The 23985-nt window shown below is 52.0% G+C and overlaps 1 protein-coding gene across 2 annotated transcripts; it reads left to right on the top strand.

The window, feature by feature from the left end:
• Positions 1 to 13: 13 nt before the first annotated feature.
• Positions 14 to 22186, top strand: CCL25 (C-C motif chemokine ligand 25). Of its 2 annotated transcripts, none has more exons than XM_079917489.1 (6): positions 14 to 199; positions 794 to 931; positions 19539 to 19652; positions 21253 to 21370; positions 21446 to 21582; positions 21917 to 22186. In XM_079917489.1, exons 3-6 carry the CDS (start codon positions 19580 to 19582, stop codon positions 22048 to 22050), a joined length of 462 nt encoding a protein of 153 aa, XP_079773615.1. In that variant the 5' UTR covers positions 14 to 199; positions 794 to 931; positions 19539 to 19579; the 3' UTR covers positions 22051 to 22186. The 2 variants fall into 2 exon arrangements, with proteins under 2 accessions (XP_079773615.1, XP_079773614.1); XM_079917488.1 differs by having other exon boundaries at positions 14 to 208.
• The last annotated feature ends 1799 nt before the right edge of the window (positions 22187 to 23985 follow it).

Genomic DNA, 23985 nt, shown 5'->3' with positions numbered 1-23985 from the left:
CCTGAGGAGGGATCGGCTGCAGGCAGAGACGCGGGTGGCCAGCGATGGCCGCGGAGGGGGCGGACTGGGGCCTGGCCCACGGAGGCCGATGGATGGCGGTGGCCGAAGGGCCATGCCACTTGTCGAGGGCATGCTGTGGGTCTCGCGCCTGTCTGTCCCGCCGCCGCCGCCGCCGCGGCCGCCGTCACCACCCTGCGAGGTAGGAACGGTAAGCACGCCAGGGCTCTCGGGACAGAACCCGGGTTCGAATCCCGGCCCCGACGTTTCAGCACTACGTGCCGTTGGGCATGGGCTTACGTCACGTCGCCGGGCCTCAGTTTCCTTATCAGGTGTAGTGAGGAAGTGGGGCCTGGGACGTGATCAGTGTACCATCAGTGTTGATTATTAGAACTAGCGGGTTTCCAGAGGCTCTGCCTAACATCCATTCATTAAAATTTAATTAAGCGCCTACTATGTGCCAGTCACTGTATGGACAGTGAACAGACAAAAATACCTGCCTCTATTTGGCTGACATTCTAGACTGGCGCTGTCCATGAGAAATGTAAGCAAACCACAAATGTTACCCACGCGCATAATTTAACATTTCTCGTAGCCATACTAAAGGATAAAAAAAAAAGAGAAAGAGAGAGAGAGAGAAACAAGTGATGTTAATTTTAATCATGTGTTTTATTTAATCCAATTTATGTCCAAAATGTTATTTCAGCGTGTAACCAATATAAAAAGGTATGAGATCTTTTTACATTCTCTTTTCTTTTCATGCCTTTGAAATCTGGTATGTCTTTTACACTCACAGCCCATCTGAAGTTAGACTGGCTACGTTTCAAGGGCTCAACAGCCACAACTGATAGCAGCTACCGCATCGGACCATGCAGAGCTAGATGGGGAGGCAGGAAAGAAATCAAGTGGATTCCACACCAAGTGGTGAAAAGTGGTAAGACTGAAAAGTAAATTGGACATAGGGCAAGGGTGGGGTGTGGAGGTTGCAGTTTGAAAGAGGGCTGTCAGGAAGGTTGAGAAGATAGGATTTGCAGAAGGACCCCAAGGAGTCAAGAACACTGAACCAATAATCATGCCATTTATGGTTTTGTGCAGTGTTCGTCCAATAGAACTTTCTGTAATGATGGGCATGTTGGTTTTTTTTTTATCAGCACTGCCTAATTTAATAGCCACTAGCTCCATGTGGCTTTTGGGCCCTTGACATGTGGCTGGTGGCACTGAAGAACTGAGTTTTTAATGTACTTAATTTTTATTTAATTTAACTTTGGTCACCTAGAGCTCGTGGCTCCCAGAGTGGATGGCATAGATTTAGTAGAATGTCGACAAGTCCAGTGCTCTGAGTTGAGCTTGTACTGTGTGCTGAATGCTTTATGTGGGTTCTATGGAGTCCTTACAATAGCTCTGTGAGAGGGGAGCTATAGTCACTGTCACCATGATGAATAATGTAGTCTTTCATTCATTCGTCTGTGCTTTATCCTTGCTATCATTAATAGACTTTGTTTCTTAGAAGAATTTCAGATTTGCAGAAATGTTGCATAGAAGATACAGGGTTGCCATTTTCCCCATACCATTTCCCTGTTTGTAACATCTTTCATTAGTATGATACATTTGTTACACTTAATGAACCAATATCGATACATTATTGTCAACCACAGTTCATGTTTGTTTAGATTTCCTTTGTTTTTACCTAATGTCCTTTTTCTCTTCCAGAATCTCATCTAGGATACCACATTACATTTAGTTGTCTTCTCTCTCTAAAAAGAGATATAATTGACATACAATATTGCATTAGTTTTATGTATACAACATAATGATTTGATACATGTATATATTGCAAAATGATCACAATAAGTTTGGTTAATGATTAACCTCCATCACCACACATAGTTACAATTTTTTTTTCCCTTGTGATGAGAACTTTTTAAGATCTATTCTTGGGACTTCCCTGGAGGTCCAGTGGTTAAGAATCTGGGCAGTGGGCATGGGTTCGATCCCTGGTCGGGGAACTAAAACCCCACATACCGCATGGTGCGGCCAAAAAACCAAAAAAATCCCTTTTAAAAAAAAAATTTATTTATCTGGCTGCGCTGGGTCTGAGTTGCGGCACGCAGCATCTTCACTGCAGCTTGCAGCATGCAGGATCTAGCTCCCTGACCAGGGCTCGAACCCGGACCGCCTGCATTGGGAGTGCGGAGTCTTAACTGCTGGACCACCAGGGAAGTCCCAAAATCTATTCTCTTAGTTGTCCTGTCTCTTTAGGCTCCTCTTGGCTTTGTCAGGTTCTCCAACTTTCCTCGTTTTTGACGGTCTTGATGGTTCTGAGAAGGGCTGGTCAAATATTTGGTAGGGGGCTTCCCTGGTGGTGCAGTGGTTGAGAGTCCGCCTGCCGATGCAGGGGACACGGGTTCGTGCCCCGGTCCGGGAAGATCCCACATGCCGCAGAGCAGCTGGGCCTGTGAGCCATGGCTGCTGAGCCTGCGCATCTGGAGCCTGTGCTCCGCAATGGGAGAGGCCACAGCAGGGAGAGGCCCGCGTACCGCAAAAAAAAATATTTGGTAGGATGTCCCTCTATTGGCATTTGTCTGGTATTTTTCCGTGGTAATACTGGGATGATGGGTTTGAGGGAGGAAGACCAAAGAGGTAAAGTGCTATCCTTATTACATCATATCAAGGATACATACTATCAGCTTTATTTATGCATGTTGATATTGGCTTTCATCACCTGGCAGAGTTAGTATTTGTCAGGTTTCTCCACTATAAAGTCACTTTTCCCCCCTTTCCTTTGGAAGGTAGTCACTATGTGCAGCCCACACGGAGAGTGGAGATGTCTGTTCCCCTTCTCAAGGGTGGATATCTACTTAAGTTATATGGAATTCTTCTGCATGAAAGACTTACCTCTTCTTCCCCCCATTTATTAGTTTATCCAATCTTTTTTTTTTTTTTCTTTTGCCGCGCTGCACAGCTCTTGGGATCCTAGTTCCCCAACCAGGGAACGAATTCCAGCCCTTGGCAGTAAAAGCACTGAGTGCTGAGTCCTAACCACTGGACTTCCAAGGAAGTCCCCAGGTTATTCTTGTTATCTCTCTCAGCACATGCTCTGAGGGTCCGTGAGATCAGGAGACAGAAAGATGACTCAGCTTGGGTTCCTGCTCTCGAGGACATCACTGCTGCAAGGGAGAAGAGGACGTGTAGACACATAAACCCAGTTAGTGTGACGAGGGCCAGGCACAGAGCACCACCTCTCATGAGGGCAGCGTCTGGGCCAGAGGACAGCAGGAGCAAGGGTCTACCAGCCAGAGGATGTGGGAAGTGGGGCTTCCAGATAGAGGGACCAGCCAGAGCAAAGGCACAGCTTTTGTTCCCGAGCGTGGTTCAGGAGCAGGGAGCGGTGGGACACGCCAAATGCAGGTCATGAGGAAAGAGGATGGTGAGATGGGACTGGAGAAGTGTCTGTCTCCAGCTGCAAAGGGCCCTAGAGAGTCAGGCAGGGAAGGTGGGATTTTATCCATCAGACCAGGAGCCGGCAGACTACAGCCCGATTCCACCCATGGCTCTTCTTTTGTACCGCCTGTGAGCTACAAACGAGTTTTACACTTTTTTATTTTTTAATAAATTTGTTTATTTTATTTATTTATTTTTGGCTGTGTTGGGTCTTTGTTGCCGCACCCAGGCTTTCTCTAGATGCGCAGAGCGGGGGCTACTCTTTGTTGTGGTGGGCGTGTTTCTCATTGCGGTGGCTTCTCTTGTTGCAGAGCACGGGCTCTAGGCGTGCAGGCTTCAGTAGTTGTGGCATGAGGGCTGAGTAGTTGTGGCTCACGGGCTCTAGAGCGCAGGCTCAGTAGTTGTGGCGCATTGGCTTAGTTGCTCTGCGGCATGTGGGATCTTCCCTGACCAGGGATCAAACCCGTGTCCCCTGCATTGGCAGGCAGATTCTTAACCACTGTGCCACCTGGGAAGTCCCTACATTTTTAAATGGCTGGAAAAAAACAAAAGAAGAATAGCATTTTGTGACATGGGAAAATTACATGACGTGCAGTTTCAGCATCCATCAAGTTTGATGGTAACACGGCCGCACCTGTCGTCCACGTGTTGCTGGTGGCTGCTTTCAGGCCGCAGGAGCAGAGGTGGACTTGCTCAGGCAGGGCCCGCTTTCTGGCTACGTAAACGATGCAGTGACACAGGGTCTTGCACTTCTGCTGTCACTGTTCTGAAATTCTTAATCTATGCATGAGGAGCCCCATGTTTTTATCTTGCACCAGGCTCTATAAATTGTGTAGCCAATCTTGGCAACAGAGATCAGATGGCCCACAAAGCCTAAAATATTTACCCTGGGGCCCTTTTCAGAAAAAGTAGGTTGGTCTTGCTGTGGTGAGCAGAATAACTGCCCCACAAGCGGTCCAGGTCCTGGTCTCCTGGACCTGTGAAGGTGTTCCCTGACCTGGCAAGAGGGACTTTGCACATGGGATTAAGGATCTGGAGATGGGCAGGTGACCCTGGATTATCTGTATGAGACCAGTGTCATCACAAGTGTCCTTATCAGAGGGAGGCAGGAGGGGCAGAGAAGGAGATGCAGCAGTACTGTAAGCAGTGATGCCATTGACATCTTTGAAGATGGAGGACGTGGCCATGAGCCAAAGAATGCGGGCGGCCTGTAGAAGCCAGAAAAGGCAGGGAAACAGATTCTCTCCTAGCACCTCCAGGAGGACCGCAGACCCACCGGCACCTTGATTTTAGCCCGGTAAGACTAACTTTGGACTTCTGACCTCCAGGACTGTAAGATAATAAATGTGTCTTGTTTTAAGCCACCAAGGTTGTGGTCATTTACTGTAGCAGCCACAGGACCCTGATATTCCTGCCACAGGCACTGGGCACCTAAAAGAATTTGTCTTTCAGCCAAAGAGAATTTTAAATGAGACACTTAACATGATTCTTTGCTTATTTGTTAGAAGGAAGGGACCCAGAGGCAGGCGGGGTGTGCACTCTTCAAAAGAGGCAGGCTGTCAAGAAAACCCCACGGGAGAGCTGTCAAAGCAAGCATGGGTGGGATGTGGAGAGGAGGAGGATTCCAGATGTCTTAGAGGTGGGATCTCTTGGACTCAGTGACAGTCACGTGTGGAGAAGGTGGTGGCCCGAGTCATTAGGCACAGTGATGGGGAAGCCATGACATCTGGACCACGTACAGGGCTCCGAGTGTGTGTGTGTGGGTATCTTGGGGACATAAGAAATGGGTTTAGGGAACTCCCTGGCGGTCCAGTGGTTAGGATTCAGCACTTCCATTGCAGGGAGCACAGGTTCGATCCCTGGTCGGGGAGCTGAGATCCCGCAGGCTGCGCAGCACGACCAAAACAATAGGTTTAAATGTCAGGGGTGCCGTTCACTGGTCAGCCCCCAAACAGAGCCGAAGCATTGAAGCAGAGCACCCATCCTGCTCTGGACAGAAGCCGGGCAGCCTGGTCGAGCCCAAAGAACCTTCTGGCACTTGAGCTCTTCGGGGCCCGACTTCAACTGATTCCATCGCAAGTGCTGAATAGGTGAGTTATTTAGAAAACCAGAAAGCTGTACTGACCTTTCCCTGGACGGTTGAGTTTAGTTTTCGGTGGGCAACCCTTTGGGGCTCATGGCCCTGATTACTTCAGTGTTGGAAGAGTGGGTGGCCACGGGCGCTGGCTCCTTCCGGGTGTGGGTCGCCCGTGCTTCCTACTTGTACACATTTCTCACCCGAAGAGCCTGGCCCTGGAGCGGGCACAGAAGCACAGGGCTTTCGTCCAGGAACTGCTGTGCTGATAACCTCCCCGAGCCTCCGTGTGCTTATTTGTAAAAAGCAGGGGGCACCAGGGACACATGTAGAGCAGGCCCCGAGCAGAGCAGATGATGCCTGGGACAACCATTGTGGTGCAGCCCCATAAAGGAAATTCTATGCTTAGTGCCCGGGAGAGCAGGAAGGGCTCCCCAACTCGTCTCCAAATGCCCCAGCATGAGATCACACGGGTCACTGACCTGAGTGAGCGTGGCGAGTGTTGGTTTCCAGAATTACCTTTCTGGATCTGACCCATGCCCCTTACACTCGGCTGACCTTCCGGCAAGAACAGCAGTGGCATTTTGCATTTTATCTCCTACTGGGTCAAAGGTTAGAACAGCTTTGATTCTGAGGGTCACCGTGTTATTGACGGTGATCACTTTCACTTCCACTATCATGTCACCCTCCTCATTTCTGCCAGTGACCAGGTAGTAACTGCTGTGTCACTTTTTTTTTTTTTCCATTTTTAAGATTTCTGGTTTTTTTTTAAAAAACCCAACTGTTCTTTTTCATGCCATACAGGTTCTCCTTCTTGCTCTGTCTCTAAATGTTTTACATTTCTCTGCTGGGCTTTTTGCAGTGCTTCTTAAAAAAAAAAAAAAATTAAGCAGAAATTCAGTGGTTTCTAGTATATTCACACTATCTCATTCCAGCACATTTTCTTCACTCCAAGAAGGAACCCCATGCCCATTAGCAGTCCCTCCCCTAGCCCCTGGCAACGATTAATCTACTTTCTGACTCCATGGATTTGCCTGTTCTGATCACTTCATATAAATGGAATCATACAATATGTGGCCTATTGTGCCTGGCTTCTTTCCCTGAGCATCATGTCTTCGAGGTTCATCTGTGCTGGAGTGTGATTTAGTACCTCCTTCATTTTTAGGACTGTGTAGTATTCCACTGTGTGGATGGACCACATTTTGTTGATCCATTCATCCATCAATGGACGTTTTCTGGGCTGTTTCCACCTTTTGGCTTTAGTGAATCATGCTGCTGTGAACGTTTATGGACAAGCGTTTGTATGAACATGTGTTTTCATTTCTCTTGGGTAGATACCTAGAAGTGGAGTGGCTGGATGACAAAATAACTTTAACTTTTTGAGGAACTGCCAGGCTGTTTTCCCAAATCTTTTCTTTATAAATGAGATGGAGGCTGCATGCCTATCAGTCGTTGGCTCACCTGGCTGTGACCGTTCTCCAGCCCTGTTCCTTGTCCAGCCTCCCATGGGAAGCAGGCCAGGGGCCCGTGGATTTGCCAGGGTGCCTCCCACCTGTCCCGATGTGCCGGGCAAGTGCAACCAAGGGTGGGTGTTCCCATTACGGGGCCTCTGCCCCACCCTGGCAACTCCCACATTCCATGTAGCAGGAAACCCTCAAACCACCCAGCTCCCCAGACGAAAGGTCCAAAAGCACAGCTGGTGGCATGTCTCGGAGTGCTCCACGAGTGCTAACCTCTGATCTCCCGTAGTTAAGAGCAAGTTGCGCCGGAGGAAAAGCCAGGTGTGTTATCAGCTGTTAAAAGCTCACGCAAATTGCTAAGAACCGAAGGAGCAAAGATCAGAAACAGACAGTTCACGGGGGTGGGGGTGGGGGAGTCAACAAACCTCAGAGTGGCCCTCGGGTGCAGGCTGGTTAAGAAGATCATTCCAGGGCTGCCGGGACCCGGACACTGGCTTTCCTCAGGGTGGTGGCCATGATAATCAGAAAATTCCAAAACCTTTGGAAGATACTTACCCAGCATCTTACAGGGGTCATAGTCTCACCCTTTGGTTAAACCACCGAAAAGTGTCCTGAGTCCCCAGTGGAGGGCTATTCTTACAGCCTTTAATGAGTAGGAGTTGAACCCAGGCCATGGCAGTGAAAGCCCAGAGTCCAAACCACTAGGCTACCGGGGAACTCCTTTCAATGAGTAAAAGGTTGGCAGTGATCTAGACGCACAGTGACGCAGCTGGCTTGGGGAATCGCGCGTCCTCTAGAAATGATGGGCAGGAGCCCCGCAACCATGTGGAGTAAGAGTGCCTCTCAGGCGTGGGCTGAGCACTATGGGGACGCAGTTTAATCCTCACCATAAACCTGTGAGTTGGGTACTGTTGGATGGGCAGGAGGAAGGACTGAGCAGGACGCAGATAACTCGGGGGTGGGCGTGGGAGCTGGGGAGAGGGGAGGGGCCGGGGGGATGGTTTTCCTGGACCACTCTGGGGAAGGAGAACCCAGCTGGGGTGGAGGCTCGTGGTTTCGTGGTAGCATCTGTGGGGTGTTATTTCCACTCCTCCACCCAGCCAGGGCCCAGCGGCTTAAGATGCTCGAGGGTGAAGGGAAGCGGGCATCCTCAGTGGTGCAGTTAAAGTGATGGCTTCAGGTTCACACGGGAGGAGGAGGAAACCAAGGCCATGGAGAAAGGGTCCATCTTCATCTTTGTCCCCCCCCCCCACATCCCTAGGCACCCAATGGGCTGCCACCTTGCTCAGGTGCATCCTGGGTGTGTGAGTTCACTAGGGCTGCCAAAAGAAAGCACAGGCTGGGGGCTTAAACAACAGAAACACATTTCCTCACAGTTCTGGAGGCAAGAAGTCCAGGGTCGAGGTTGGTTTCATTCAGAAGTATTTCTCCTTGGCTTGCAGACAGCCATCTTCTTCCTGTGTCCTCACGTGGTCTTCCCTCTGTGCATCTGTCTGTGTCCTAATTTCCCCATTTTATAAGGACACACATATGACTGCATATTGGATTAGGGTCCACCCTGTACTCATTTTTAACTCTAAGACCTCTTTAAAGACCCTAAATGCAGGGACTTCCCTGGTGGCGCCGTGGTTAAGAATCTGCCTGCCAATGCAGGGGACACAGGTTCGAGCCCTGGTCCGGGAAGATCCCACATGCCGCGGAGCAACTAAGCCCATGAGCCACAACTACTGAGCCTGTGCTCTAGAGCCCACGAGCTACAACTGCTGAAGCCTGTGCGCCTAGAGCCTGTGCCAAGAGAAGCCACCGCAATGAGAAGCCCGTGCACAGCAACAAAGACCCAGCACAGCCAAAAATAATAAATAAATAAATAAATACATTTATTAAAAAAAAAAACCCTAAATGCAAAGACAGTCATATTCTGACGTCCTGGGGGCTAAGCCTTCAACATATGAATTTGGGGGAGGGGGACACAATCCAGCTCATAACACTGGGGGAGCATGTAATTCTGCCACAGCCCACTGGGTGTGGGCGGGGGAGCTCAGGTGGCCCTCATCACACACAGGCACTGCCCAGTCTTCCATAGGCCAAAGGGATTCTGGGGTTTGGGTACCGCATTCTCTGGTGGATGGAGCAGCCCTGGGGCTCCAGTGGGTGGACGGGGAGCCATACCTTAGGGGCTCTGACACAGCCAGGGGCCACGTGGAAATGCCCAGAGGCTGGCCACAGCAGGGGCAGGAGCCAGTGGTGGTGGGAGAGGTGGGCCGTCACCCCAGACCAGCCCTCCCCTCCAGGAGCAGCGGTTTTCCTGGGCTCACCCCAGGGAAGTCCCACTGAATACATGCTCGCCTCCCCCTTTTCCCGGGGCCATTGCGCAGTTGCACCGGGGCTTCCTCTACCCAGATCACCGCAGCCCGCCTTCCTCCCACCCCGCCCCTTCCTCCCACCCCCTCGTCTCTCCCCCCAGAAATGCAGCCCCTCTGTTCCCACGCCATCTTGGGAGATGGGGCACCGGCACAGGGTTTGGCTCTCGGTTAAGCGGTCAGCAGAGTGAGAGCCCTGCCCTCCCCAGCCTCTGCGGGCTCTTTGAGGGAACTGCTGGCCTTATCACCCCCAGCGGCCAGCACGGAGCCTGGCACCCAGTAGGTGTCAAAGGTCTGCTGACCTAATGAACCAGAAGCCAACTTGCTCTCAAGGGCCAACGGCAGTAAGGCACTAGCCCGGTTTCACCATGTCGCGGCAGAACCCACCCCGCTCCGTCCCCCCCACCCCAACAGGGGTCCCCTCCTCAGTGGGTGAGATGGACATCCACTCCTGCCCAGACCCCAGGAAGACCCGTCGGAACTCAAGGGGCCCGTATTTGAGGGACGTCACCGACCTGAGCCCTGCAGGGTGGCGGCAACAAGGAGCTGGAGGGGGGATCCCCCGCACCAACTCACCCCTCCTCCTGTCACGAGCCCTGTCACCTGCTGTCTAGTGTCCCGTGGGTGAACTAGATTGTTCCCCGTCCAATGACAGATGCATTGACCTTAGCACACCGTCTGACTCCCTTCCCTTCCCGGTGCTGCAGGGACCCAGAGGTCAGAGTGGGTCAGGCCTGGGGTGGGGCTGCGGAGCGGGGCGCAGGGAGAAAGCACTACTACTCAGCTCTGTCTCCCTCCCAGGGCCCCACATTCCAGAGGTAGGAGCCTTCAGCCCACACACAGGCTTCCGTTCTGGGGTGGGCCAAAGGTCAGGAGGAAGTAGAAACAGCTTTTCCCCAGAAAGGTGGGGTAGGGGTAGATGGGCCACAGGTTGCTGAGCAGAAACCCTCCATGCGGAGAGAAGGGGAGAAGCCCCTCTGGGTTTGGAGAGACAGGGCCAGAAAGTGGCCGCAGTAGGGCTTCCTGCTGTTAGGGCCAGAGGATTCTTCCCAGTGGAGACAGAACCCCGTGCATTGCAGGATGTGTAGCAGCATCTCTGGCCCCCCACCTCCCCACCCCAACTGTGACAGCCAAATATCTCTCCGGACTTGGGCAGCTGTCCCCTCGACCAGGTTCCTGTGCTGATGTTAAGGGCCCTCAGGTCACAGCCAGGTCAGGTATTCAGGGAGCCTGCTGTTTTATGTGCCCTAGTCCCTCTACCTGGAACTCTCTGCCCCCCATCCCCCTCCCTACCTGCCATCTTCCAGAACTGAGTCTACATATCACTTGCCCCCAGGAGTGTTCCCCGTCCCCCTTAGGAGGTTGACCCCCATGGGTGCTGTGGTAGGCCAAATAATGCCCTTCCCGCAAGTTGTCTCTGTGTCCTGACCCCCAGAACCTGGGAATATGTGACCTTATACAGCAAAAGGGACTTTGCAGGTGTGATTAAGTTAATCACACCTGGAGATGGGAGATGATCCTGGATTATCCAGCGGCCCCAGCGTCAATCATGGTGGTCCTTATGACAGGGAGGCAGGAGGGTCTGGGTCTGAGAAGGAGATGTGATAACAGAAGCAGAGGTCAGAGAGAGATTTGAAGATGCTCTACTGCTGGCTTTCAAGATGGAGGAAGGGGCCAGGAGCCAGGGGATGCAGGCGGTTGCTGGAAACTGGAAAAGGCAAGGAAGCCCATTCTCCCCTAGAGCCTCCAGAAGGAACGAGCCCTGCCGACACCTTGATTTTAGGACTTCTGCCCTCCGTGACTGTAAGAGAATACCAGGAATCAGGGCTTGGGTGGACCAGACAGACCTTCTCAGGCTTAGAACACTGAGATGGAGAAACAGACAAAATGATCACTTTTTCTGCCCAAATTAAAAAAAAAAAAAGTTATGCACGTAAAGACCGAAAAGCCCTAATCCTTGCTTCACGTAGTTGACTTTGAAAGGCTTCCCACATTCTCCAACACGTCCTGGACCAATTGTTTTCCCCTCATCCCTAGGAGAAAACATCTCATTTTTATAGCCATACATCTTGAGTTGGCAGAAGTTCACAGCCAAACAGACATATAGTCTACGAGGCACCTCAAGCTCTTTCATCAACAGCTAAAATACCAAAGCAGGGTTTGTGCAGCCTCAGCCCTCCCAAAAAAGGACCAGGGACAGAACCTTGGGAAAATGCTCTTGTCACAGAGATGACGGACACAAAATGGGTTGTAGATAAAATTCATTGGTACAGGACCTGGCAGTGGATATAGAATTCATCAGCACAGGACTTGACATGCAGCAGGCAGATTTACAGTTGTGGTTGCAGTATTCACTATTAACAGCTGAGGGATCAGGGCCAAACAGCGTGGCATTTAACACACACATACACACTCAGCAACACGGCACGTGAGACAGAAGTGAAACTTGGGTCGCCCGATTTCTCACTAGAGCAGTTGTTCTCAGCAGGGGGCAGGGGAGACAGGGACTTTTGTCTAGGGGCATTTTGGGTTGTCACAGCCAGGAAACAATGCTTAGCGGCATCTAGTGGGTGGTGGCCAGGGATGCTGTTCAATATCCTATAATGCACAGGACGGCCCTCGACAACACAACACAAAACAACACAAAAGTATCCAGACCCACAGGTCAGTAGCACTGGTGGCTCTAGGCTTCCATTTTCCTGGCTATTGAGGGTCCCCTGCAAGTCCATATGAATTTTAGGATCCGCTTTTCCATTCTTGTGAAAAACAAAAATGGTCATTGATATTCCATAGGGATTGCATTGAATCTCCTTCTATTCCTAGTTTGTTGAATTTTTTTTAACATAAAAGGGTGTTAGATTTTGTCAAATACTTTTTCTACAACAATTGAGGGGATCATTTTTCCTTCATCTTATTAATGTGGTGTATTAATTGATGGATTTTCATTTATTGAACCACCCTTGCATTCCTGTGATAAATCTACTTAGTCAAGTGTATAATCCTTTTAATATTCTCCTGAATTTGGTTTGCTAGTATTTTGTTGAGGATTTTTGCATCTATGTTCATTAGGATTATTGGTCTGTAGTTTTCTTGTGATGACTTTGTCTGGCTTTCGTATTAGGGTAATGCTGACCTCAGAGAATGAATGAGTTAGGAAATGTTCCCTCCTCTTTTTCCTGGGAAGAGTTTGAGAAGGATTGGTGTTAATTCTTCTTTAAATGTTTGGTAGAATGAACCAGTGAAGCCATCTGGTCCTGGATTTTTCTTTGTTGGGAGGTTTTTGACTACTGACTCAATCTTCTTACTTGTTATAGGTCTTTTCAGATTTTCTATTTCTTCTTGAGTCAGTTTTGGTAGTTTGTTTTTAGCGGTTTGCCAGTTTCACTGAGGCTGTCTAATGTGTTGGTGTACCGTTGTTCATAGTATTCTCTTGTAATCCTTTTTTATTTATTTCTAAAGCTCAGTAATGTCCCCACTTTTGTTTCTGACTTTGTTTTTTTTTTCTCTCTTCTGGGTCCCTGTTTTGCATCATGTTAGCATTCCTCACATGCTATGGCAACCCCTTTGTTAGAAAAACAAAAATGAAAAATCTCCGCGACAGTAGGCACCAGTCTGTCTTGTCACCGCTCTAACTACCCAACCTGGCACATAGTAGACCTCGGTAAATATTTCCTGAGTTACTTCTTGCTAAGGTAGGGCATGAGAAGGATTGGGAAAGAGGCTTCCCCACAGCCCTCATGGGAGGACAGCCTGGTGACTGTTGAGTCTTCTTGTGCCTGAGCTGATGCCCCTCCAGTGCATCTTCCACGTGACCTTGGCAGAGCTGTGACACAGGCCTGACCACAACCCTCCCTCTGGCTAAATCCCTCAGCAGCTCCCCAGCGCCCTCTGGATGAAGATGGCCCTTCTTAGCTCAGCACGTGAGGCCCTGAATAGCCTATCGCCTCCCACCTCATCTTCCACTATCCTCCCCCCCACCCTCGCACCTCTAGTCCCCAGCCATCCTGAACGCGGTAGGTCTCTCTGGTGTCCTGCTCCATCTGGCCGCTAACACCTGCTTGTCTTTAGGTCTCCATTCAAGTTATTCCCCCTGGAGACCTGATAGGGTGCCCTCTGAACCCCTACAGCCTGCCTGTGAATGTTTTTCTAGAATGCTGACCATGTAGCCTTCCAGCATCCCACGAACATCTCCCCCACTAGCTGTGAGCCCCGTGTGGGGAGTGATGCATCTGTTACCTGCCCTCTGTCTCCAACTCTCTGCATATCACTTGACACCTGTTTTATTTATTTTTATTTTACTTATTTTAGTTTTTGGCTGTGCCGCACCGCATGTGGGATCTTAGTTCCCAATCAGGGATCGAACCCACGCCCCCTGCATTGGAAGCACAGAGTCTTAACCACTGGACCACCAGGGAAGTCCCCCTTGACACCTGTTTTAAACTGTAGCTTTTATAATTATTCAGGTATGGTGAGGCCAACAGATCAGGAGACGATTGCCACTAAAAAGGCACCTTGTTACTCACAGAGCCCAGAAGGAGGGGGCACACACTGTGCCATGCAGGGCCACATGGGGAGGCACCAGGGCCAGTCAGGAGGCAGAGGGAGCGAGGGGGAAATGTGGGCAAGAGGCTTTATTGTGATTTCTGTGGGAAGGATTGAGTGAGGCAGGGTAAGCAGGCTTAGGACTGGCTAGTTTGAATAATTCCAGCAGGCTCTGGGGTACAGAGACTGTCCCTAGTTGTCTGGCACCTGGCCCTGGGGTGATCGGGGCTGGAGGATAGACGCCTGATGGACGAGGGGGTTAGGGTATGGGCTCTGGATTGTCTGGTTTGCATATGAAAGGTGCCCTTATAAGGAAGTCATTTACTATCTTTGGGAACCTGCTAGCCCTGGGAGGGATAGTACTTCCACCATCAGTAAGGCCCTGGCTGTCAAATCATCAGAATAAAAAACACATGCTGGGAGCACAGAGGATTCTTAAAGCAGTGAAATACTCTATATGACGCAATAATGGTGGGTCCATGTCATTATACATTTGTCCAAACCCGTAGAATATACAACAGCAGGAGTGAACCGGAATGCAAACTATGAGCTTTGGATGATAATGATGTGTCAGTTCATTAATAGTAACAAACATACCTCTGAGATGCGGCATGTCGATAATGGGGAAGGCAATGCATGTGTGGGAGCAGGGGGTATATGGTAAATCTCTGCACCTTCCCTTCAATTTTGCTGGGAAAATTAAACTGCTTTAAACAAAAATGTCTTAATAAAAAATAAAAGGAATTGAAGCTAGAGGTAGAACATATAGTAAGTTCAAGCACTGTAGTAACCACTCTACTCAGTCCCAGCTCTACAACTTACTCGTTCTGTGCTGTTTCCTTATCTGTTAAGAGTGATAAGAGTACCTTGCTCATAAGAACGTTGAGGTTTAAATGAATTAATGTTTCATTTATAGTAGAATCCAACATATGCAAGCCTTACATGCACTGGCTATTTCTCCCAAAATATAACTGTTAGATGGTGTCTCACTTTGGTTACAGAAATAAATGTCTTGGGGGAGAAAGATGATACTTATAACGTAAACTCTAAGCACATCAACACAAAAATAGGTTACGTTTTCCTGTTACAGATCAATTTTTTGATCACTTTACATTATATTAAGTTCTAGTAACAAGTTTCCTGCCATCTTTTGTAAAGAGAGAAAGAGGAGACAAATTGTATGAGGGGAAGCTTACATTCTACACCACTCTACTGGTAGAAGAGACAGGCTTAGGCTCTTATGGGAAGACCACAGAACCATTAGCAAAACATTCACGTGTTCACGTATCATAGACAGTGACTTAAGTTTGTATCAACTAGTGTTTTTCCTGAACCAAGGTAACTAAAATTTAAAATGTAGAACTTTAATGTACCCAACTGTACAAACTGCCAGAAACTATAAACTACTTTTCATTTTTAACATTTTGAAATCCTCATTCTCCTACAAACACAAAATGAAGCCAACAAGGAGAACCAATTCTTTTTTTTTTTTTTTTTAAAGATTTAATTTTTTATTTATTTTTGGCTGCGTTGGGTCTTCGTTGCTGCACACAGGCTTTCTCTAGTCGTGGCGAGCAGGGGCTACTCTTCATTGCGGTGCGTGGGCTTCTCATTGCAGTGGCTTCTCTTGTTGCGGAGCACGGGCTCTAGGCACACAGCTTCAGTAGTTGTGGCTCACGGGCTTAGTTGCTCTGCGGCATGTGGGAACTTCCGGACCAGGGCTTGAACCTGTGTCCCCTGCCCTGGCAGGTGAATTCTTAACCACTGCGCCACCAGGGAAATCCCGGAGAACCAATTCTTCATCACTTAAGTTTGTGAAACAGATCAAATGCTTTGTGGGCATAACCAAAGGTAAAACCTTCAGTAGCTTACATTTTGTTCATGACGAGGCCGGTGTATAAACACTACCTAAAAACATAGTAAATTTTTCCAAGAGTAACAATAACTATTAAATGGTAACCACTCTGCATCAGGACCAGAGTGAAAGGCAGCTGGGTACGTCCAGGCCTGGCAGACAGGGCACCCAGGGTCTGATATGCTCCCCATAAGATGCACAACTATGTAGAGTTGTTGGGGGGTGGGTTTCCAGCTGCTTCTCTCAGAGGCCACCCGAGCTGGGCCCTGCAGGCACCATAGGTTCAGGAGGGTGGTAGGCAGCACTGGGGTGGGGGGGGGGGGTTGATGCAAAAGCAACTGCAGGAGGACCCCTACTTCAGATGGTGGTGCTTCCTCAGCATCCTTTCTGATGAGCTCTGCTCAATGGCCTTCCCCCATTAGGGGACTGTCCCCCTTTCCTTCACAATATTTAAGAAATAAAAGTCGGATTTTCCTGGCCAAGAATAAAAAGTTAGAAGGGGGAATGACTTGGCCTCTCTATTTTATTTCATTTTGGATGTGCCGCACGGCATGTGGGATCTTAGTTCCCTGACCAGGGATCGAACCCGCACCCCCTGAATTGGAAGTGTGGAGTCTTAACCACTGGACCGCCAGGGAAGTCCGACTTGGCCTCTCTGACCCTCAGTCTCCTTCTCTGTAAAAGTGGGTCAACCGTTGAGCACCTGGGAAGTTCCTCCAGCAGAGAAATGAGAGGGAGCCGGTATTCAGTCCGCCCCAGAGGAGCTCACTCCAAAGGCAGTAGTTGGAATTTCCCCTCACCAAGCCCACTGGTTGCCCCAGTCTGCAGTACAGCCATCTGTGTGCACCCACTAGAGGCACCCTGAGCTGAGCTGTGCCCTTGCCCACCCCTCCCCCACCCCGGGGGCACTGCAGCCTGCCCTGCAGTCCTTAGGGTGTGGTCAGCCCCTGCGTCTGGCTCAGCTGCAGGCTGGAGGCCACGCACAACGGCCCCATTCTCTGAGCTGCTGACCGAGAGGAAGCTTCTGTCCTCTGTGCCCGGTTCACACGTGCGGAGAACAGAGTCCCCTTGCTGGAAGCAGTTTACCCTTAATGCCTCCAGCAGCTGTAGGAATGGAGGCTTCCCCTCTCGCAATTTAGCCCTGACCGTGGAGCAACTGCGGTCCTCCGAACTCTGGGTTTCAACCCAGAGCCTTTAGTCCCTAAGCATCCCGTCCACTGCCGGGACACCTGGGTTCTGAGCCGGGTCCAAGAGCGCACAATCCCTGTCTGCCCCGCGCGCGTGCTGGTTCCTCTCACCCCTTCCTCCCCGTTAAGGCTGCCGGTGGGACAAATTGTGAGGTGCAGGGAGGTGGGCTCGCTCACGGGGGACCTCAGCCAAGGTTTCGTAACGCCACGTCTTGGCCGCTGACCGCTGGCGGGGCAGGCAGGGGCAGTGGGCCGCAGCGGGGAGGCTGGCCCCAGCCCGCCACGCCGCGTCCCCACGCCCTCAGCCACGCGGAGCCGCGTCCTGGCCCAGCCTTACCCACCCCGGGAGCAGCCACTGCCACCGGCACAGGACGGCGAGCCGGGCCGCCGAGTCTCGGCGGCTGTGGAGGGGCGGGGCGGGGCCCGTAAGCCCTGCCCTGGCCTAAGCCCCACAGAGAAAGCCCCGCCCCGGCGCCCAGTGCCTTTCATCAGGCCCCGCCCCCTGTGCTAAGCCCCACCCATCCGGCCAGACCCAGGGAGTGGGTGGCGTGCCCCACCCCCTGCCAGGGCCTCCTGGTGGAGCGCGAGAGATGAGAAAGCGGTACAGAGTGTCATAAATACTCAGGGTGGTCCATAGCTAAGGATGCGGACAATAAAAAAGTTAAAAGCAATCAGCTGCGAGCTCTCTGCAGAACCCCCTTCCCCTTCCCCGACGCTCCCCACCCCACCACCCCGATCCCCACACCCCTGTTCCGGGTGGGCCGCGCTAACCCAGGAGAAAAAGAAACTACTTCTAGTTGGGTTTTGCTTTGCTTCCTGCCTGCGTGGTTACCTGGGGCTCCCTCTTTTCTTCCAAAACCAGAGCATTGCTTTATTGTGGTCGTTAATAACAGTTCTATTGAGATTATTCTCAATGTAATACTGGGGAAAATTCATGTTCCATACATTGCATGATAAAAGAAATTTTTACATATTGAGATATAGGGAAGCCATTCTGGCTTATACATGAGTTAACTTGAATTTGATGCTACCTAAAATAGCCTGTTTGTGGCCTATCAAACATGCACTGCCGTCTGCTTCAATTATTAAAGAAAAGGGCACATTGACCAGAAGTAAAGAATGTCCATGTTAAAAATAAAGATTAAAGCCCCTCTTCCTGGGATGCCAGGGCTGGTCCTCCTTTGATGATAAGACTCCCTTCCAGTCCTCAGTTTGGCTCAAATAAAACTTTCTATTCTTTTCTTTTTTAAAAAATTAATTAATTAATTAGGGTTTTTTTGGCTGCATTGGGTCTTCGTTGCTGCGTGCGGGCTTTCTCTAGTTGTGGCGAGCGGGGGCTACTCTTCATTGTGGTGCACGGGCTTCTCATTGCGGTGGCTTCTCTTGTTGAGGAGCACGAGCTCTAGGGCGCGCGGGCCTCAGTAGTTGTGGCGCACGGGCTTAGTTGCTCCGTGGCATGTGGCATGTGGGATTGAACCCATGTCCCCTGCATTGGCAGGTGGACTCTTAACCACTGTGCCACCAGGGAAGTCCCCAAACTCCTTTCTAATCTTAATATTGATTATCTTCGCCAACATCACCCATTGAAAGTGTACAATTCTGTGGTGTTTACTATATTCACAGAGTCCCTTGACCATCACCACCATCTAATTTCAGAGCAAAAAGAAACCCATACCTTCCCTTTCGCCCTCACCGCCCCCCATTCTCCCCTCCTCCCAGCCCATGGCAATAACTGATTTTACTTTCTATTTCTATGGGTTTGCCTGTTCTCAAAAACAAGGCTTTTCTGTGACACGATAAGTCATCCCATTGTGTGGAAGGAGAGAAAAATGCGGTGAAATCAGGGCCCCGTGGGAACAGGCGGCTTGGGAGTGGGGAGCAGAGGTGGAGGCTTGCCCCCTGCTCTAGGCTGCCTGGGTCCTGCCCCTGGGAAGCCAGTATCCACCTAGAGGTGCAGCAAGAGAGGGGCCAGGACAAGGAGGAGAAAGGACCCTCCAGGGAGAAAGCCGGGGTGCTGGCTGAGGGGCCTGGGGTAGGGGGCACGTGAGCCTTCAAGGGGGCTCGTTGAGGTCAAGGCTGTGACTGTCCACCTGCATCCGTCCACCTCTCATCACTGAAGGAGCCAAATCCCTGTCCGTCCGTTCCCCCCCCCCACCGCCCCATCCGAGTACTTAGTTGAAGGTGTCATTTGTTTTCTGCCCAGCTCTTTGATTTGGGTCCTTTTGCCCCTCGCGCCCAACTTCCAACAGGTGCATCCTGACATTGGAGAGAGGAGCTAGAAAGACATGGGGAGAACAGAGGAGGGCAGGGCGGGAGGGAGAAGCTGGGAGGTGGAGTGGGAGAGGAGGTGGGGAGGGAGCGGCAGGGCGGGGCTCCATCTATAAAGGGTGAAGCCTGCTGGCGTGGCAGGCAGGTCCACTCCAGCAGATACCGGCTCCAGGGACCCCACTGGCTTTGGTGAGTCCTCCCCCCAAGACCAGCAGCAGGTCCCTCCAGCACACTTGTCCCCATCCTATGCCACCTGCCTCCCTTGCAGAGGGCCCTGGCTCGAGACGGGGGTGCTCCCAGTGCCTGCCACTGTCCATGTTGGGTCCTCATCAACCACCTACCCGCCCTTCCTAGTTAACCCTCAAGGCGCCGGAGGAGGAAGACCAGCCTGCACTATGAATCCATGGCTCCTGGTCTGCCTGGTGGCCTGCTTCGTGGGTGCCTGGGCTCCCACTGTCCACGCTCAAGGTACTATCTCAGACAATACCTACCCTCCCCCCTGGAGTCCCCCTCTCCCCATCCTTCTTGTGCCTCCCCTGCCATGTGCCTGTCTCCTCCCCCAGAAGCCTCCCCCATCCCTTCACCACTGAATTCACTCTCGGGTGGACAGCTCCCCCCAGCAGGCATGCACAAACTCCCAGCATTTGTGCAGCTCCTTGGGGGTGCATGGTCCTCAGCCCCTCCTTTCAGAGCCCCTGGGTGCCTCCTCCACAGTCCATGACCCAAGGCCTCCCTCTGGACTCCAGCCAGCCCAGGGGCTGCGGGCAGCGGGGCCGCTTACCCCCAGGGACACACTGCAGTGACCTGAACCTGCAGAGCCAGGGGTAGGGGTTGAGATCAGAACCTGGGAGACCAACAACCATGTGTCCCCATCTCAGCTTCCCCTACTCCGGCTACCTGTGCGGTCCGGCTGAGAGTAGCTGCTCAGCGTTTATGAGCCCCAGTTTCCTCATCTGCAAAGTGGGGCTCCAAACTCCTGTTGCAGAGATGGGACGTGAGGATCCAATGGGCTGATTCCCGCAAAACTCTTGGCCCAGTGCCTGGCAGCAGCACTGATAACCATTACTGTTATCAATGGGGAATTCCTCTCCTCCTCTCCCTAGCTTAGGCATTTGGTGATATTAGTGACCAAAGGTTATTCTGACTGCCCCCAGTGTCCCCCAGCTCTGCCGCTGCGTTCTGCATCCCGCTGGGCCGGAGGAGGCAGCTGAGCCCCAGCAGCTGGCCAAGCAGGGCCCCTGCCCAGGTGGAAGCCCCATGGCCCCACCCACCTGCCCCTCATTAGCTCTGAGAGGCCCTAGCCCTGACCCCAGCAGACCTTACCCTTTGCCCAGGAGGGGACTGGGCTTCGTTCCTATTGTCCTGCTATTAAAAGTCCATTTCAGGCGCCAGGCCCAGCTTGGGCCCATTGATCCTGGGGCCAGCGGGGCCCTTAGTCCCGGGGAACTGCCTGCCTGGCACTGCAACACAGGGGCCATCTGACTCCACTGACCCTTGCTCTCAGGGTCAAGGTGGGGGATGGAGGGAGCCTCCAAGCCCTTCTCACGGCCCTCCCAGAACTGAGATGTGGCCCCTGGAGGCACGGGTGGGCAGAGGGACGGATCCCAGAGGACCCTGAAGGCCCAGCACCGTCTCCACATTAATTCATCCTCTGCTCATTCCACCTGCTCATTCTTCCAGAACCTTCTGGCACCACCACCTCCTCCTCGTCCAACCATGCCCCCCTCCCCTTCTCAGGGCGCTGCACCCCCTCCTTGCCCTCCGCCCCAGAGCAGGAATGGAAATGGCCTTGGTCCCCCATTTATTTCGTGGTCCTGGGCCCTACCCAGCAGGGGCCTGCGGGGCCCTCTCCAACTCCCGCTTCCTGTCCCCTTATCAAGGACCAAAGGTGAGCCGAACGGCCTCCTTACCGTCTGGGCTGTCCCCGGGCCTCCACAGGGCATGGGAGGGTTGTGGTGTGCGCGCGGGCTCGCGGGTGCCCAAGGCTGTGGGCGTTCCTGAAGAGCGCATGCGCAGCCGCACACGCACGTGTAGAGATGCGAGCCTCTGGGCGGCTGTGTGGTAGCAGGTGCTTTTGAGGACTGCTGCCTGGCTTACCACGGCCCTGCAAGACGGTCCATGCTCCGGTACGCCCAGAGTTACCATCGCCAGGACGTGAGCGGGAGCTGCAACCTGCCTGCGGTGATGTGAGTGGGACCATGGGGGAGGGGGTGGGGACTCTCACGCAACTTCACTCCCCGCTTACACCCCCATCCCTGCAGATTCTTCTTCCCCCAGAAAAACAAGATGGTGTGTGGGAAGCCAAGGGCCAGGTGGGTGCAGATTGGGATGAAGATCCTGGATGCTCGGAAGAAGACCCATTTAAAGCCCCACCACGGCACCCGGAGAAACTTCCAGGGTGGGTGAGACCCCAGCCCAGCATCTAAGGGGCCGACCCTCCCTGCTGCGGGCCCCTGAGCTTCTCAACCCCCAAAGGAGGGGATGGCAGGCCAGCATCTGACAGCTGCCTGCACCCCAAGAAGAGTCAGTGGCTTGTGAGTGGGAGGCTTGAGTGAACATGCAGCTCTTTTAGTCAAGACACTTTCAATTGCTAGAGATGGAAAATTCAAGCAAATGGGAAACTCATTGGCTCAAATAACCACCCAGTGGGCGGCATCAGGCTGGGCTGGATCCACGTAATCCAAAGGTATTGGTGGAGCTCTTATCTATTTCTCTTGTCTTCTCTCTGACAGCCCCTCATTCTGGGGTGAGGAAGTTGAGCTCTGGAAACTCCACACTACCATTGTCGAAGTTTAGCGGTCCCACCAGAAGCAGCAACAGGAAAACCTCCCTCCTGAGAACAGCTAATCCAGGTCAGGACTCTTGAGCCTGTGACCATTCCTCCCCTCATCACTGCTGAGGAATGAGGGCTCCTGATCAGCCCGGACTGGGTCAGGGGACTCACCTCCAGGACCACGGAGGGCTGGCTCTGTGGTCAGCCCCACAGATTCGCATGGGGGGTCCTAGGGGGCTGTTCATTATTACCCTGCTCCGTCCGGCCCAGGGGGCTTCGGCAAGTGCTGAAATGAAACGCCAAGTGCGTGGACTGAAAACTTCAGGGCCCCTGACTCCACTCCAGCGCCCCCTCCCCTGCCGATCCGCCCCGTCCCTCCTGCAGGACCATGAGCCCGCACTTCTCTAGGATCAGCCAGCACGAGATGGGCTGGACCTCTGTCTGCCACAGTTATCACCCTGCAGCCTCAGCTGCCCCAGCCCCTCTGTGCTTCAGGGCAAATCTCAGTCCCCGCACCTGAGGCTGCATCAGTTCCCTCCCTGTCACCCCTGCTACCTCCTGCTCCTCAGATAGCTGGAACAAGGGAGCTCTGTTATTTCAAGCCCCGTGCCTACTCCAGGCACCAGAGTCACACCTGCCTGGGCAACGATTCTTGGAAAGAACCATCACTATAGTTGCCCACCTGTAGGGACACACTTGCCTGTGTCCCTCTGGGTCTTTGCAAAGCTTCAGTTCTCTCCCAGGATGTGCTTCTCTGTAACTTTTAAATAAACCATTGGTGGGATGTCATTCCTGTCTCTGTCACCTTTCATTGTGGGGTGCGAGTCCCCAGCCTGTGTTGAAACCCACGTGATCCCCTCCCACCCCAGGATCTGTGCTCTCAGCCTGGGGTGCTGAGCACTGGGGCCTGGGGCCAGGGTGCAGACTCAAAGGAACTTCCAGGCCCCACGACACTGTATGGGTACCCAGAGCAGATGCCATAAACTCTCTGAGCCTCGGTTTCCCCGCTGTGAAACAGAGGTGATAACACTGCCTGCCTCATACAAGTCTGTGGGGACTAAATACACTGCCGTTTGTGACATACAGCACACGCACAAGCTACATGTTAACACAGTGAGTATCCCATCCACTGAGCTCAGCCATCAAATTCAATAGATCCAGTCCAACCTGGAGCCAGGCAGGATGGAGCCAGGACACTGCCCAACAGGTTCTTCTACCTGTAATCTGGTGTCACCTCGGCCAAGTCATTTAACCTCTCTGAGCCTCGGTTTTCCTATCTGTAAAATGGGGATGAGAATAACAGTATCTATTCCATGGGGTCATAGTGATGATGTAATAAGGAAGAACTTTTTTTTTTTTTTTTTTTTTTGCGGTACGCGGGCCTCTCACTGTTGTGGCCTCTCCCGTTGCGGAGCACAGGCTCCGGACGCGCAGGCTCAGCGGCCATGGCTCACGGGCCCAGCCACTCCGCGGCATGTGGGATCCTCCCGGACCGCGGCACGAACCTGTGTCCCCTGCATCGGCAGGCGGACTCTCAACCACTGCGCCACCAGGGAAGCCCAGGAAGAACTTTTATATTCTATTATAAGTTAATCACTAAAGGGATGTTGCCTATAAGCTTAAATTATACATAATGGCCCATCTTGGGCCAGGAACCCTGCTTCCCAGGTAATGAGTGCTGAGCTAAAATACCTTTGTTTAGCTCACAGGAAACATCCAGGCCAGGCCCACCTGTGAATGTCTGCAGGAAGAAATGAACACATCCCCTCCAGAAGCTGACCAGAACAAGGAAATTGGTTTGACTTTACTCCCTCCCCTTTTAGTATAAAAGAAGCCTGAATTCTAACTCAGGCAAGATGGTTCTTTGGGGCACGAGTCCACCACCTTCTCGGTTTGCTGGCTTTCCGAATAAAGTCGCTATTCCTTGTCCCAACAACTCGTCTCTCGATTTACTGGCCTGTCGTGTGGCGAGTAGTATGAGCTTGGACTCAGTCACAAGGACTGAATGGGTCAGTAATTGTACAATGC

The sequence above is a fragment of the Stenella coeruleoalba genome, assembly GCF_951394435.1.
Source record: "Stenella coeruleoalba genome assembly, chromosome: 3".
Classification (NCBI taxonomy): Eukaryota; Metazoa; Chordata; class Mammalia; order Artiodactyla; family Delphinidae; genus Stenella; species Stenella coeruleoalba.
Note: the sequence above shows the minus strand (reverse complement) of the source record. Positions and strands in the feature narration are given on the sequence as shown.